This window comes from Dama dama, chromosome 15, assembly GCF_033118175.1.
Source record: "Dama dama isolate Ldn47 chromosome 15, ASM3311817v1, whole genome shotgun sequence".
In the NCBI taxonomy this organism is placed as follows: Eukaryota; Metazoa; Chordata; class Mammalia; order Artiodactyla; family Cervidae; genus Dama; species Dama dama.
The window spans coordinates 40,851,111-40,866,877 of NC_083695.1; the positions used below are offsets into that span (position 1 = coordinate 40,851,111).

At 39.7% G+C, this 15,767-nt stretch overlaps 1 protein-coding gene across 1 annotated transcript in view; it reads left to right on the top strand.

The window, feature by feature from the left end:
• Positions 1-15,767, top strand: part of NRG3 (neuregulin 3) — a 682,154-nt gene that overhangs the window by 377,666 nt on the left and 288,721 nt on the right. Inside the window, exon 4 of the mRNA XM_061161321.1 lies at positions 11,214-11,287. Within this exon, the coding sequence (XP_061017304.1) occupies positions 11,214-11,287 (74 nt within the window). The remainder of the gene's footprint in view (positions 1-11,213; positions 11,288-15,767) is intronic.

Genomic DNA, 15,767 nt, shown 5'->3' on the forward strand with positions numbered 1-15,767 from the left:
CACCCACAGTATCCAGGCAAGAAACAAGGCTGGCCTATTTGATCTCTTGTTGATATCATACTCACTCACTGTCTCCTTCTGAAAGCACTGAATTCCAGAAAGGACCTCACAGTCCTCCAGAGGAGTTTCTTCTTATGTTGTGTCTTTGATTGGAGGTATCATTGCCCTATGTTCCACATCTGTGTTCACTGCCTTTCAAATTCAACAGCATGTGAGTGCCTAAGTATTAAAGTGATCCTAAGTAGAGTGAGTTGCAGAAAGGAGGAGGAAGAATGGACCGTGTTTCTTCCTTTGGTCTTACTTGGGCTCCTGGCCAAGATGCTTTTACAATTTATTCATAATTTAGGCAAAGTGGTAGCTAGTGATCTGCACAATTGAGTCACAAATCTGTACCTAACATCTATAAACAACATTGCTTCATTTGATGTTCATCACATTCTGAAAGTAGCCTTTCAATGTTTTGACCATTGAAGAACTAGCTATTGAAACTTAATTTGTCTCCTCCAGACTCTCTGAACGCATTATCTTCCTTGCTTGGTGGATAAAAATAAATATAATATGCCCAGGCTCCTTATACTTAAAACAAGGGATTGCTAAATTTATCAGAACAAATTATAGTGATAGCAAAAATATTATACATTAACTTTAATATAGGTGTTCCTGTTGATGGTTCTTTCTTCTCTGGCTAATCAGAGGTTCATCTATATACAACTGCCAGGTCTAGAGAATAACTTTAGGGCACCCAGTTAAATTGAAATGTCAAATAAAAATAGTCAATGCATTTTTAGTGTAAGTATATCCCAAATATTACACATGGGACACACTAATGCCAAAAAAAATGTTTATTTGAATATCAGATTTAACTGGGTGTTGTATATTTTATCTGGAAACTCTAAACGTGGGAGAATCCAAATTCTGGTCTTTGCTATGCTATAGATACAAATTGCCTAGCTTAGTAACTGTCATGGACTGAATTGTGTTTTCTGAAAACTCATTACATTCAAGCATTAAATTTCAGTGTAACTGGATCTGAAGAGAGGGTTTTTAGGAGATAATTAAGATTAAATGCAACCATATAGGTGGGGTCCTTTTCTGATAGGATTGGTGGCCTTAGAAGAAGAGGAAGAGAGAGATTGATGAGGGAGAACTATGGATAGGTCCATCTCTCTCCACCATGCGAGGTAGCAGAAGGCAGCCATCTGCAACCCAAGAAAAGAGCCCTCACCAGACCCAGGACTTGCTGGCACCTTGATCTTGGATCTCTAGGCTCCAGAACTGTGAGAAAATGATTTTCCACTGTTTAAACCACCTAGTCTATGATACTTTGTTATGGCAGCCCGAACAGGCTAATATAATAAGTTTAGAATGTTTTGTTCTGGCTGTTTTACATTTCTTGCTGAACTGTGAGCTGATAAAGATGATTGCCACTTCTCTTCCATTGACTAGTCTGAACATGTGAGTCAATTACTCTTCTAATTTCAAGGGAGTAGAGAAGAGACAAGTGAAGGAATCTGCTACTAGTTGAACCTTGAACATCAGAGAAAGTCTGTGATTGGCTAATCTCACTATGTTGGTGATGTCTTGAAAATGAAAGTATTAGCTGCTCAGTCTTGTCCGAATCTTGTGACCCTATGGGCTACAGCCTGTCAGGCTTCTCTGTCCATGGAATTCTCCAGGCAAGAATATTGGAGTGGGTAGCCATTCCCTTCTTCAGGGGATCTTCCTGACCTAGGGATTGAACCCAGGTCTCCCACATTACAGGCAGATTCTTTACTGTCTGAGCCACCAGGCAAGCCCTGGTGACATCTTACATGAAAATTTTAAGAAGGAGGGATCATAGGGAGTAGTCTGTGTGTTAGTTGTTCAGTCATATCCAACTCTTTATGACCTCTTGGACTATAGCCCTCCAGGCTCCTCTGTCCATGAGATTCTACAGGCAAGAATACTGGAGTGGGTTGCCAGTTCCTTCTCCACAGAATCCTCCTGATCCAGGGATCAAACCCAGGTCTTCCACATTGCAGGCAGATTCTTTACTATCTAAGCCACCCAGGAAGCCCCATAGGGAGTAGATGTGACAGTAAATCCTGGCCTGTTGTTGGCTGAGAAATATCAAAGGCAGTCATGGGAACTTTAAATTAAGGAAGAGGGGTAAGAGAGCATGACTTTGAACTAAGGAAGTGGGGAAAGAGCATGACTCTCTTCTGAATTTAATGTTAGAACCTAAATTATTTGCCTACATTTTCTTATTATTAAGCATATTTACAAGGATGAGGGGCAATGTAGGTCCATGCAATGTGCACAGATCACACACTAAATGAAGACTCACAGCTCCTCTTAGAGATGAGCCCCTGACACTGTGGAGAGGTCTATCACCAACCTCCGTCACATCTCTCAGTGGCAGAAATAGGAGTCTTCCTGCATCCATAGGATATTCCTTTTCCACCATAGTAGGCTACCTCCCTTGAAAACTAGAATCTCACATTTGTCATGATAGATTTTGTGCATACAGGAAATTAATAGCATAACATTATGTTAATTTAAATTGATAAAGCAAAAATCCATTCATCTTCTGCTTGTCACTATTACCCCATAACCCTTTTGTTCTTGATAAAGGCAACTGTTACTATACTACCTCTAATGTGATATTGAAATTGGGAAGTCTTCCTGCAAGAGGGCCAATAAATTTCTTCTTAATTTACCTTCTTACCCTAAAAAGAGTTTTTTTTTTTTTTTTTTAGATGAAGTAAAGCCAAAGCTAAATTAGATAGAATGGCTTTATTTCGCCCACATGGCTGCTTTGGATAATATTGCTATGCATTTTAATCTGTGTAGTAACTTCATGCCATGCTATGTGTTTTAATTTTGTTAATGTGGTAGCAAAGGTAAGTGAGGCTCTTGACAAAAATAGGGGCACGGAATTCTATAAAGGCCAAAAATTTATTCAGACTAACATGAGAACTCAAAAGTGTTCAGAAGTGAATGTGCCATAAATGAGAGTAAGATGACAAAGTAAACAGGTTCTGTCTCTCTGGTGCTAAAATTGACCAGTGAAGTATATGGGTGACTGCTGGACCAGGTACCTAATATTTACACATGGTTGAAAGGAAGTTGCAATTGAGAACACACATGGTCTAATAAAATTTATCAGACTTGAAATCATTTTTTTCCTTTTTGTCTCTAGGGCTCAAGTATTAACTGAATGCAGCACACCTCCTAAATTTGAGCAGATGCTTTCAAATTTGCTTCTGAAATCATATCAGTCTCATGATGAAGTAATTTGCCTTCATCTACTTTATTATTTTCAATCAATTTATTTATTTTAATTGGAGGCTAATTACTTTACAATATTGTAGTGGCTTTTGCCATACATTGACATGAATCAGCTGTGGATGTACATGTGTTCCCCATCCTGAAACCCCCTCCCACCTCCCTTCCCATCCCATTCCTCAGGGTTGTCTCAGTACACTGGCTTTGAGTGCCTGGTTTCATGCATCGAACTTGGACTGATGATCTACTTCACATATGATAATATGTGAAATATGCTATTCTCTCAAATCTTCCCACCCTCACCTTCTCCCACAGAGTCCAAAAGTCTCTTCTTTATGTCTGTGTCTCTTTTGCTGTCTTGCATGTAGGGTCATTATTACCATCTTTCTAAATTCCATATATATGTGTTAATATACTGTATTGGTGTTTTTCTTTCTGGCTTACTTCATTCTGTGTAATAGGCTCTAGCCACTTTAGAATCCAAACTTGGTTAAAGGGAAATTTTTAAAAAATCCTTATATTTTCTGAAAATTGCAGGTATAATTTCATTAGCAAGAATAATCATAGTTGTAAGATAAGTGACATTATAAGCAAAAATTGCCTCAGCCATGGAATTTGTGATATGTTGATAACACTTCAGAAGATCTTCATGAGTTCAAAGGCAGCTGTTGCTCTGCAATTTAAAAGAATTCAAACCTAATCTCCCATTTATAGTTCAAAGGATTTTAGAAAGACAGTACCTACAGCTAGGCTATAGGTAAATTTAATTCCAATTTTGGTTCACTTAAATATCTTGCTGTCTTAATTAGTGTTGCTTTTAAATAAGACCACTTAATTAAGTTCTAAATTCAGCTAAAGAAAGCTTACACTTTAATCAGTGTCACAGTATTCTCCATAGCAAAACCTAGATCTCAGCCTCAGCAGTGAGTGGCAGGGAAGGGAATGGGTTCTAACATCATAAGTAATTGTTGAGCCTATAGCTCTAGGCTGCAGATGCTTACCTCGAAAAGTTTCTAGACTTAACCTTTGTGAACCTCTGTTTCTTCACTTGAGTAGCTAGGATGTTGATTCCAAATTCATAGAATATTTTTTTTTAAAAAAACTGTCATGCATTGAGTGCTTACCAAAACAACAAGCATTATTTATTCCTAATAATAATTCTAGGAGGGAGCTACTATTGTTATCTCCATGTTACAGATAGAAGGAAGGAGGTAGAGGAAGGCTAAGCAGCTAGTAAATAGCCAATCCCAGATTTAAAAACCAGGCTGTGCTCCAAACCACCCTGCATCTAAAATGTAAGGTTTATTTTATTTTTTTTTGCATTTATTTCTGCCCTAATTTTTAAGATTTCTTTCCTTCTACTAACCCTGGGGTTCTTCATTTCTTCCTTCTCTAGTTGCTTGAGGTGTCGAGCTAGGTTATTTATTTGACTTTTTTCTTGTTTCTTGAGGTAAGCCTATAATGCTATGAACCTTCCCCTTAGCACTGCTTTTACAGTGTCCCATAGGTTTTGGGTTGTTGTGTTTTCATTTTCATTCATTTCTATGCATATTTTGATTTCTTCTATGATTTGTTGGTTCTTCAGAAGCGTGTTATTTAGCCTCCATATGTTTGAATTTGTAATAGTTTTTTTCCTACAATTGAGATCCAGACTTACTGCACTGTGGTCAGAAAAGATGACTGGAATGATTTCAATTTTTTGAATTTACCAAGACTAGATTTATGGCCCAGGATGTGATTTATTCTGGAGAAGGTTCCGTGTGCACTTGAGAAAAAGGTGAAATTGATTGTTTTGGGGTGAAATGTCCTATAGATATCAATTAGGTCTAGCTGGTCCATCGTGTCATTTAAAGTGTGTGTTTCCTTGTTAATTTTCTGTTTAGTTGATCTATCTATAGGTGTGAGTGGGATATTAAAGTCTCTCACTATTATTGTGTTACTGTTAATTTCCCCTTTCATGCTTGTTAGCATTTGCTTTACATATTGCAGTGCTCCTAAGTTGTGTGCATATATATTTACAATTGTTATATCTTCTTCTTGGATTGATCCTTTGATCATTATGTAGTGTCCTTCTTTGTCTCTTTTCACAGCCTTTATTTTAAAGTCTATTTTATCTGATACGAGTATTGTGACTCCTGCTTTCTTTTGGTCTTTGTTTGCGTGAAATATTTTTTTCCAGGCCTTCACTTTCAGTCTGTATGTGTCCCTTGTTTTGAGGTGGGTCTCTTGTAGACAGCATATATAGGGGTCTTGTTTTTGTATCCATTCAGCCAGTCTTTCAGTCAGAATGGCTGCTGCCCAAAAGTCTACAAGCAATAAATGCTGGAGAGGGTGTGGAGAAAAGGGAACCCTCTTACACTGTTGGTGGGAATGCAAACTAGTACAGCCACTATGGAGAATAGTGTGGACATTCCTTAAAAAACTGGAAATAGAACTGCCATATGACCCAGCAATCCCACTCCTGGACATACACACTGAGGAAACCAGATCTGAAAGAGACACGTGTACCCCAATGTTCATCGCAGCACTGTTTATAATAGCCAGGACATGGAAGCAACCTAGATTCCCATCAGCAGACGAATGGATAAGGAAGCTGTGGTACATATACACCATGGAATATTACTCAGCCATTAAAAAGAATTCATTTGAATCAGTTCTAATGAGATGGACGAAACTGGAGCCCCTTATACAGAGTGAAGTAAGCCAGAAAGATAAAGACCAATACAGTATACTAATGCATATATATGGAATTTAGAAAGATGGTAACGATAACCCTATATGCAAAACAGAAAAAGAGACACAGATGTACAGAACAGACTTTTAGACTCTGTGGGAGAAGGCAAGGGTGGGATGTTCAGAGAGAACAGCATTGAAACAAGTATATTATCAAGGGGTGAAACAGATCACCAGCCCAGGTTGGATGCATGAGACAAGTGCTCAGGACTGGTGCACTGGGGAAGACCCAGAGGGATGGGATGGAGAGGGAGGTGGGAGGGGGGATCGGGATGGGGAACAAATATAAATCCATGGCTGATTCATGTCAGTGTATGGCAAAAACCACTACAATATTATAAAGTAATTAGCCTCCAACTAATAAAAATAAATGGAAAAATAAAATAAAATGTAAAGTTTAAATGCCTGATGATTCTTCCATTTTCCCTAACCAAGGACTGACTTTGAGATTGAGGAGAATATTGGCAGAAGATAAAGAAGAATACCTGGAGGGGTTTTGTTTTGTTTTGTTTTGTTTTTTATCAAATCAACATTTAATGGGCCTCTCCAAATTGGCAGACTTGTGTATCACTGACAAAGTGTCTCCTTTCCTGTAACATCAAAGAGTAATTGCCATTTTTGTCTATGAATAAAAGTTGCCACAGTCAGGAAACAAACCATACAGTTCGCCACCATTTCTCTTGTGAAGTTAATTGATTCCTGCTAGTTGAAATTTTATGTATAAAATCAAGTTTCCAGGAAAGAAGCATGCATACTTTCTCTAAAATGTATGCAGAGACCAGACCCTATACTGTGATTGAAGCAAACATTTGAACATGTTTCTAACCTTCTTGCATTTCTCTCTGTAAATTATGTAAAATGCATTTTTGCAAATATGTGCAGTAGAAGGTCTCTGGGCTAAAAATGGCCAAGATGCATGTATGTAATATAATATCAACTACATGTGCTTGCTCATTTTTTTCCTTCCTGGTATCATTCCTAGGGTTTAGAGTAGGGAACAGGAATACTAGAAGCTTTGTGTAAAGTACACCCATGCAAATACTAAGCAGAGAAAAAGGCTATAAGCTCAACAGCTAAGCATTATGATATAGTTGAGGAAGATGTGATTAAAAGTTTTATGTTGGCTGAGCCATCCATGTAGATAACAGAGACTGGCAGTGAAGACAGGGTCGGAGTGGAGAAGAAGGATGTGAAGCAATGATCACATCTCCCATTGATGAGTAAATAACCAGGGAATCAACAGATGAGGATTCAGAGGATGGATAGTACCATTCCCCAGTAGGATAGTTGTGTGTTGTTTTTGTTTTGCTTTGCTTTGCTCTCCTGACAGGAGTAAGTGGGAGAGATGGAAGAATAATCTGGAAATGTAGGGAGGTTGTTGGTCACAAGTGAGAGTTCTTTCATTTTTACTTGAAGTCATTATTCTTATTAGTTCTAATTTAGTTACTATTCAGAAAAGGAGGTCAAAGAAATAAACTGGCATTAGTATTGTAACAGAACAGATGGGCATGGTCTGAAGTTAGCCATGTGGGCTGATGGCCGTGGTAACCACTTTTTGATGGCCAAAGAATGCCCATTTCTGTGGGAACACCAGCAATTGAGCTAAATTAAAAAAAAAAAAAAAAAGTCTCTTGGAGGGTTTTCTGCATCCAGGTTGAGTGCTAGGTTCATTACTTCTGTTTTAACACCCTAGACAAATCAAGTATTTGCTTCTAGTTCACAAGCATGCATAATGTAATTTCTCCTCTTTGTCAGTATTGTTCTCTTTTCCTTTGTCCAAGGATTGCCTTTTAAAGCCTTTCTCTAAAGCTGGGCTTTTCTTCAGGGACTGTGTATAAAAAAGAAATGAATAGAAGGAGTGGGTTGTTATTATATACAACTGAACAAGCGGGAGGGGGATGAGGGCCAAACTAGAAGGATGTATTGAGTAGGAAAGTGAGGTCTGCATTTGAAACCATACAACTGGCCCTATCGCTGAAGAAAGTGAGGGGCCTGGCCCCGAAACTCATCAGGCGAGGTACTTTGCTGACATTAAACTTGGCTCAGAATCTGCAATTTCTTTCCATCACTTTATTGCCAGGGGCTAGTCTCCCCTATTCAGGGTTTTCATTGTTGTTTAGTTGCTAAGTCTTGTCCAACTCTTTTATAACCCCATGGGCTGTAGCCTGCCAAGCTCCTCTGTTCATGGGATTTCCCAGGTGGGAATACTGGGGTGGATTGCCATTTCTTTCTCCAGGGGAGATTGAGTTTACACTGTGGTTGTTCTACTGTCAATAAGATTCCTCCCATTTTCTTTACACAACTGTTCATCAACTGTGGCTGTATTTCCTATTCTGAGCCTAGTCTTTGGCCATCTAGTAGTAGGAAAAAAAAAAAAGCTTATGTGTAAGAACACCAGGGAATGTTGATATTTTTTAATAAAATTGCTATCATGATGCAAGGCTTTCCAGGGATAAATAAATTCAGAGAACAGGAGTGGATGAATTCAATGGAGCTTTGAACCAATGCAGAGTAGAAAAATAATAGAGTATTAACCTGATTACTACTGAGCAACCTTCACTTCCACTTTTCAACCTGATTAAGGCAAGAAATATGCTTAAAAAAATGTATTTACCATTAAAGATTGCATATGTACTTTTAAAACTTTATTAATTCCATTATGCTTTATTAAGATGAACAACCAGAAAGAACTTCTATTATATGAATTTCTTTTGTTCTTATACCTGTATCTCTCAAGAGAGCAAAAATCTTAAAAAGCAGTCTCAAAATTCACCCCTCCCTGCAACTAACACAAACCACAACAAACATGCCGTGATATTTCTTAAAAGATGTGCTGTTTATCACGCTGTCAGAAGGTCTGCCAAACTCAATCTATGCAATAGAAGTGCATCCTAAGACAATTTTTCCTTTGCTTTATGTGTTTAATGGTGTCGTAAATTCAATCCACCTCACTGACTTTACCTGCTAGGCACATTTTGTCTTCACATTTGGATGGATTTGAACTTATCAAGGTGACATGTGTGAGTTTTAAGTGGAAACTTTAATTTGTCATTTCTTAAAACCCAGCACCAATTAGCAGGGACACATAGCCACCATAACAAAGGAGCAGAGTTTGCCTCATACCTAGTCACACAGCCCCTGGTGGGTTTCCTAACTTGAGCCGGGCTACTTCAACCTCATCACACTTTATTATCTATAGCATGCTGATAGGAAGGCAGGGTGAAGGCATGCACCGTGCAATTTTCCTGGTAACCCATGAGGCTTGAACACTGCAGAGTGGGCTCAAAGCCACGGCAAATCAGTTGAAGATTAGAACAGTTTCAAACATCTTTCCTTATTTTCTTTTCCACACACAAATGGAGTAATGCATTTTAAGTGATGAAAAACCCCTTAAAAAGCAAAACAAAACAAAAGCACTTCCCCTTAAAAGCAGCAGTCTCCCAAGGATACAATTGCCAAATTAAATGAAGATACAAAGAGTGAAGTGTGCTTAAAATCTCCCACATATGTTGGAGATAAAGTCCTCAGAAGTGAATGAATGCATGCAACTAGCACCTAACTCATCATTACAGGAAAATGAGAACTAAAACACTGTGGATCAAGTAATTCTGAATAAAGATGATGACGTTAGGGCAGTTTCAGAGAAAAGAAATTTATTTTTTCATCACAAACGTGCTTCCATCTTAAGTATTTTCTGACTTTTTACAATTATTGCATCAGTAATATGCCTGCTTTATTTCAAGTGCAGTAAATGAATTTCTTCAAGTTTATGAAAATATGTGTCTGCTTAAGCAAATTCTCTCCATAGCCTGTTGGGTATTTGAAGTGTCCATGTATCAGAAGTCTTTGTTCTCAGTCTATAGGGAAAATTACCAAACACACTCCAGGGTGCCAGGTTTGAAAAGGTGCTAAAGAGAGCCTGCCCCATTACCTTTATTCCACTTTAGCTCACAGTAAAAGGTGGAAAAATTACCTGGGTGCCTTTCACTGTGATGGCTCCAACTGCAATAGACCTTATCTAATAGTTTATTACACTCAGAAAACAAAGCATATTCTAAAGAAAGAATCCACAGCTCCCGTCTCTGACAGAATGGTCTCTTAGAATTCTTTTGTCAATTTCATAGATTTCTAACAACCAGAGGATTGTTTTTAAATCTGATTTTTATGCCAGCATCACAATTTCCTCCTCAGTAAGTAGGACAGATTCATCCCAGGAGCAACAATGGATGCCTATCTGCTTAACTTGGGCATGACAGATTAAGCTTCAAGCAGATACACTAAATGCTACCTCCTTGCTTACACAAAATGTTCAGAGGCAGGTGAGTGGGGCCTCAGCTGTATTTATTCCTTGAACTGTCAGCTGATGAGCCTGTACTGTCTGAGACGGCCAAGCAGCCTTGATTGAGCAAAGACCGTGGATAGGAAGGGCTGCCTAGACATGCCTCACTGCAAGGGCTTTCAGGTAAATATCCCACCTCCAAATTGTACCCACCTTCGGAAAGTTTCTCTGGACAATGCCTTGCAGGAAGAGGGCACTTGTTAGCTAAATATAAAAGAGAAAAAGGAGGAGAGAAAAATGTGAGTTTAGAGAAAATGAAGAGACCTTTCATGTAGAGACAGATACTTTTCCAGTTTGGCCAGATCTGAAATAAATGCTGTTATTTCTAACCCAGCAGTTAGGCAGCACTGACTGGAAAAAATTGCTAAGTAAAAAATAAAATTAGCAAAAGAACAAACTAGTAAAACATGAGGAAAATGAACAGTAGGCCAAATCGACTGATAATGTTTGATCAATTATGTTAGAGAATGATTTTTTATTAGAAAAATAACACTTGTAATATGATGCTTTCTGAAAGAGCATTTGCAGTCTTTTAGAGACCAGTATGTTGCATAAAGAAAACTGCAGAATTATAATATGAGGATCACAATTATTCATATGCCATGAGGGGCATCTTTAATTGCTGTTGTTTGTTTGCTAGATATTACCTATAAAACTACAAAAGAAAAATGGTGCTGTTCCCTGCTCCCCCCCCCACCTCAAAGACATAAGACTCTAGAATCCATCTGTCAATGTGAGAAACAGACTGAGCCAAGCATCACAAAAGCAGGAATGTACTTTCTCACGGTGATGTCATTGGTGGCTATTTTGCTCGTTGAAATCTCGAACCTTTCGCAACCACATGCGTATGTTTGTCATTTATCCTTTTTCTCAGGTGCAAAGAAGGCTACCAAGGAGTCCGTTGTGATCAATTTCTGCCGAAAACTGATTCCATCTTATCGGATCCAAGTAGGTCATGCATTTTTCTTCTGTCTCTAACACAACATAAAACTGAGTCACAATTGCTAACTCATGGACCACTGGATCTCAGTTCTGTGTCTGAATGCTGCTGAGGGTGGGAGCTGGGGACAGGCATTCACTTTCAAGGTTTGTTCAGAACTATCTCTGTTGAGATGCAGGTCTTCTCTGGGGATGGAGCCTGGTTTCCAGATTCATCTCCACTGCTACCCTCCCGTGGGAGCTGCAACAAATCCTGCTCCCTTAGCTTTCAGGCTCCCTTCCTGCTACCCCATTATGAAAGCAAGGATATAGAAACATAAAAGACCTTATTATTTATCCAAAAGAGTGGTATGAGAACTGTTATGTCATACTGCTTTTTACCAGCTGGTTGGTATTTTGTGAAAACATTAAGCCCTATTAACTTTAACATTCCTGAAGTAAGGAAATATACATATAAAATTAAATAAGTTTTCAGACCAACTGTGAAAACCCCATTTTTAGCAACCCTATTTGCATATCAGCGATTACTGTACCAACAAATTAATTTTTTGTTGTTGTTCATGAAAGAAGACAATTTGCTGCTAAGAAATATTGCCACTTATTTCTGTCTCTGTGTGGAGTAAAAAATAATGTTCTATACGAATATGCTCAGTTCTGGTCAAATGTGAAATTTTTCCTTTATCTGTAAATAATCTGATCTTTCAGTGACTGCTACAGTTGAATCACCACTAAGAAAAGGGGACGTTTATTGAATCAGCAGTTTAGTTCAGTGAAGATAATGACAGGCATTTTCAGATTGTAAAAGCAATGTTTTGGTTTTCTGAATACCAAACATGCATAACATAAACTTTAGCGAAATACCATGTATTGATGGCAGCCAGGGGTCACCCTGTCTGTGAATGTGTAGGTTGCTGCATAATGAACATGTTAAGCCATCCTTCAACACTTTTTCAAAGTGCATATTTTTATTGCGCCCCCACCCTGAATTTTTAGGTACGTTTCCCTGAGTAAACAGAATATTTTTTAAAAGAAAATTTTTGTGTAATTCAATTTGCTTGTGTTTTATCTTGACAAGGCAAGCTACCACCATTCAGCATTAACTCTTCTTTTCTTTGCAAATTTAGCTCTCCTAAAGAAAAGTGGAGGTTGCCTAAAAGCCAGTAACCAAGCTGGCCATGGTTGATCTCTGTTCTCTGAAATGTGAGGCTCTGGTCCCTAGGAGCTCCCCAGATAAGGGACAGTTTCTGGAGTGTGTGGTGTCTTTTCTATCTTGTAGTTTTAGTCACTTGCTCAGCTGATGTCTAAAAGGTATGGTTGTGGCTAGAGATGTGTATTTGCTGCATTAGAAAGCATAAAAAGAAGAATGGGTTTGCTGATTTCATTTTCTTTTTATTCACTTTGATGTACTTAGTTTTCCTCTTTTTTTCTTTCCTTCTTCCTTATTCTTCCCTTCTCTTTCCTTCCCTTTTATTGTCCTTTTTCCTTTCTTCTCTTTATTATTTTCTTTCTTACCTATGCTCCCTGCCTTCCTCCCTCCCTCCCTCCCTCCCTCGCTTTTTCTTTTCCTATATAGCTGTAGAATACCTGTTGAGTACAGGGTACTGGAGCAGGGCTTGCATGTGGAACAAAATAGGTAAAATAACCTTTATTTATACAATCTAATAAAACCTTTGACATTCTATTAAACATAATAGTCCATCACTGCAAATGTTGAGAATGAGACCACTGAACATTTTGAAGAAACCAGTACTCGAGAAACCAAGCATCGCACTCGCATTCAGGTTTCTTAACGCTGGTGGGCCCAGAGGAGTTAACACTCCAAGCTCTGAGCCCTGAACAAAGGGGTTACAGAGTTTTTATACATGGACAGGCATGATTAAGCAGGTTTGCAGGGGTTGGGCAATTATAAAGAACAGGACAAGGGTGAGTGAGATAAGCTCCAATTCCTAGTATTGCGAGTCCGCACTTTCTGAGACTGTGTGACCTATGTGATCCAGACTTTGCAAGGAGCAAGTTGAGTTACAAAGGCAGAAGGAGCAGGAGGTTATGTAAAATTTTAACTTTTCCTCTTCATTCCCCCCTCTTGATGCTTTCTATCACTCATGGTAGAAAGTATCATCTCATGCTTTGATAGGACATTCAGAGTTCCCCATCGTTCAGGGAGCTATATTGAGTTAGTATCATTAGTAACTTTGGATCCAATGGAGAGGTTATGGATTTTATGGATTCAATTTGAGAGGTTATGAACTGGGTAGTAGCACAGAGAATACAAAGGCCAAAAAGGAGCACCACAAAGAACGTGAAGAGAGGACTGGTGAACGGGAAAAGCCAGGATGCCCAGCTCCAGGTATTGTTCCAGTTACCCCAGGAATTTGCTGGTCCCTCTCTCCTTTTTATGATTTGTTCCCCTAGCTGTTGGGCCATGTCCCTAACTATTCCTGATTGGTTTACATAAAAGCAGCATTCTTCGTTCAAGAAGAGGCAGTCCTCTCTTTTCAGCTGTCAGTAGGTCTCAGTCAGTCAGTCAGTTCAGTCGCTCAGTCATGTCCGACTCTTTGCGACCCCATGAATCACAGCACGCCAGGCTTCCCTGTCCATCACCAACTCCTAGAGTTTACTCAAACTCATGTCCATCGAGTCGGTGATGCCATCCAGCCATCTCATCCTCTGTCATCCCCTTCTCCTCCCGCCCCCAATCCCTCCCAGCATCAGGGTTTTTTTCCATTGAGTCAACTCTTCGCATGAGGTGGCCAAAGTATTGGAGTTTCAGTTTCAGCATCAGTCCTTCCAGTGAACACCCAGGACTGATCTCCTTTAGGATGGACTGGCTGGATCTCCTTGCAGTCCAAGGGACTCTCAAGAGTCTTCACCAACACCACAGTTCAAAAGCATCAATTCTTCGGCGCTCAACTTTCTTCACAGTCCAGCTCTCACATCCATACATGACCACTGGAAAAACCATAGCCTTCACTAGACGGACCTTTGTTGGCAAAGTAATGTCTCTGCTTTTTAATATGCTATCTAGGTTGGTCATCACTTTCCTTCCAAGGAGTAAGCATCTTTTAATTTCACGGCTGCAGTCAGTAGGTCTAGCCCTCTCCTATTCTGTAAAAATCACCTCAGTCAGGGGATCTAGTTGGTCCTGTGAGGCCACTAATGATTTGGCTACTCTCTCAATGTTGTCTGTGAAGTCCTTGGATTGTATATGGTAGCAGGTGGTTGATGAAGCAATTCCTCCTATTCCCATACCTATCCCAGCTGTAATTCCCAGACCAACTAGTAGGGGTATAAACTGGATGACTCTTTTTGACTGCATATGTGCTGCCAGGGGTACGGTGAGAGTCTGGTTGTTAGGGACAGTATTCATCTGCGGAGTCGAAAGCTAAGGGGCAGATACCCATCCCATTGACTGGTAGACAGAAGTAAACAACTGTCCCACAAAGAGGCCTTGATGGGGGCAACACCATATTGTGTTTGTGGGAGCATGAATGGGTCACTCACCTTTTAAAGTTTGATTACATTCATCCCTGGCTAAATTCCCTACAGGTTCAGTTCCTCCATCATTTGTAAAGCATCCTGGAGCCTTTTGAGTTAACTCAGTTGCCCTTAAGACTGGCCCTTGTAAGGGTGGATCTCTAGGAGTTCCCATGGCTGTTGCATTATCCACTGGTACTGGTGTAGCTAAGTACTGTGGAGCTCCTAAGGGTAAGCAAAGCCAGCAATCCCTGCCAGCCAGGGATTGGTGTCATTAAGAAGGTAAAGAGTTGCATTGAGAACCTGATACAGATGAGGGTCTCAGGGGGAGTTAACTCTGTAACCTGGGTCATACAGCCAACAGTCAGAGCCTGATTTTTTAGGGCAAAGATGATCCGTGATTTCGTTTATCTGCATTATTGTTCCTGTCCAGTAGGTTTTTCCATTTATTTGGCAGACAGACACTTGGTCTGGGTTGTAACATCTACGTGGCATTTGGGGGTAGACGGAGGCACAGGGGCATGATGGCAATGCCATGGTGTTGGGATACCGCCTGGGGTTTGGATCCTCTGGAAGGGGGAAGATAGTGGCAGCAAGGAGCATAACTGGAAAACATTTTTGGCACCCAGACTTCTGGACATGCATTGCCTGGTTATGAAGGCAGTAGGTGATTGGCCTACAGGATTGGCTATCTATACATTGTTTTAGCTGATGGTTAAGTAAGTGATTTTCCAAGGGTTGACTGTAGTGTTGACAGGTGCATGATGGACAAGGAACAGCACCATCTGTTATAGCAAGGGACACCAGAAGGCTGCAAAGCTGCCTGCACATAACAGATAACTGAACACTAACAAGAGATTTTCTCCCCATCTTTGGATTGTCATGGCTATGGCCACTGAGCCTATCATGAAGGGGTGTCAACTATACTGTGAGCGATTTAGTTAGTAGGGAGACTCGATCATAAGAGACATCTAATAAGAATGAGGCTTCCCACTACTGTGAGATAACAGACAGC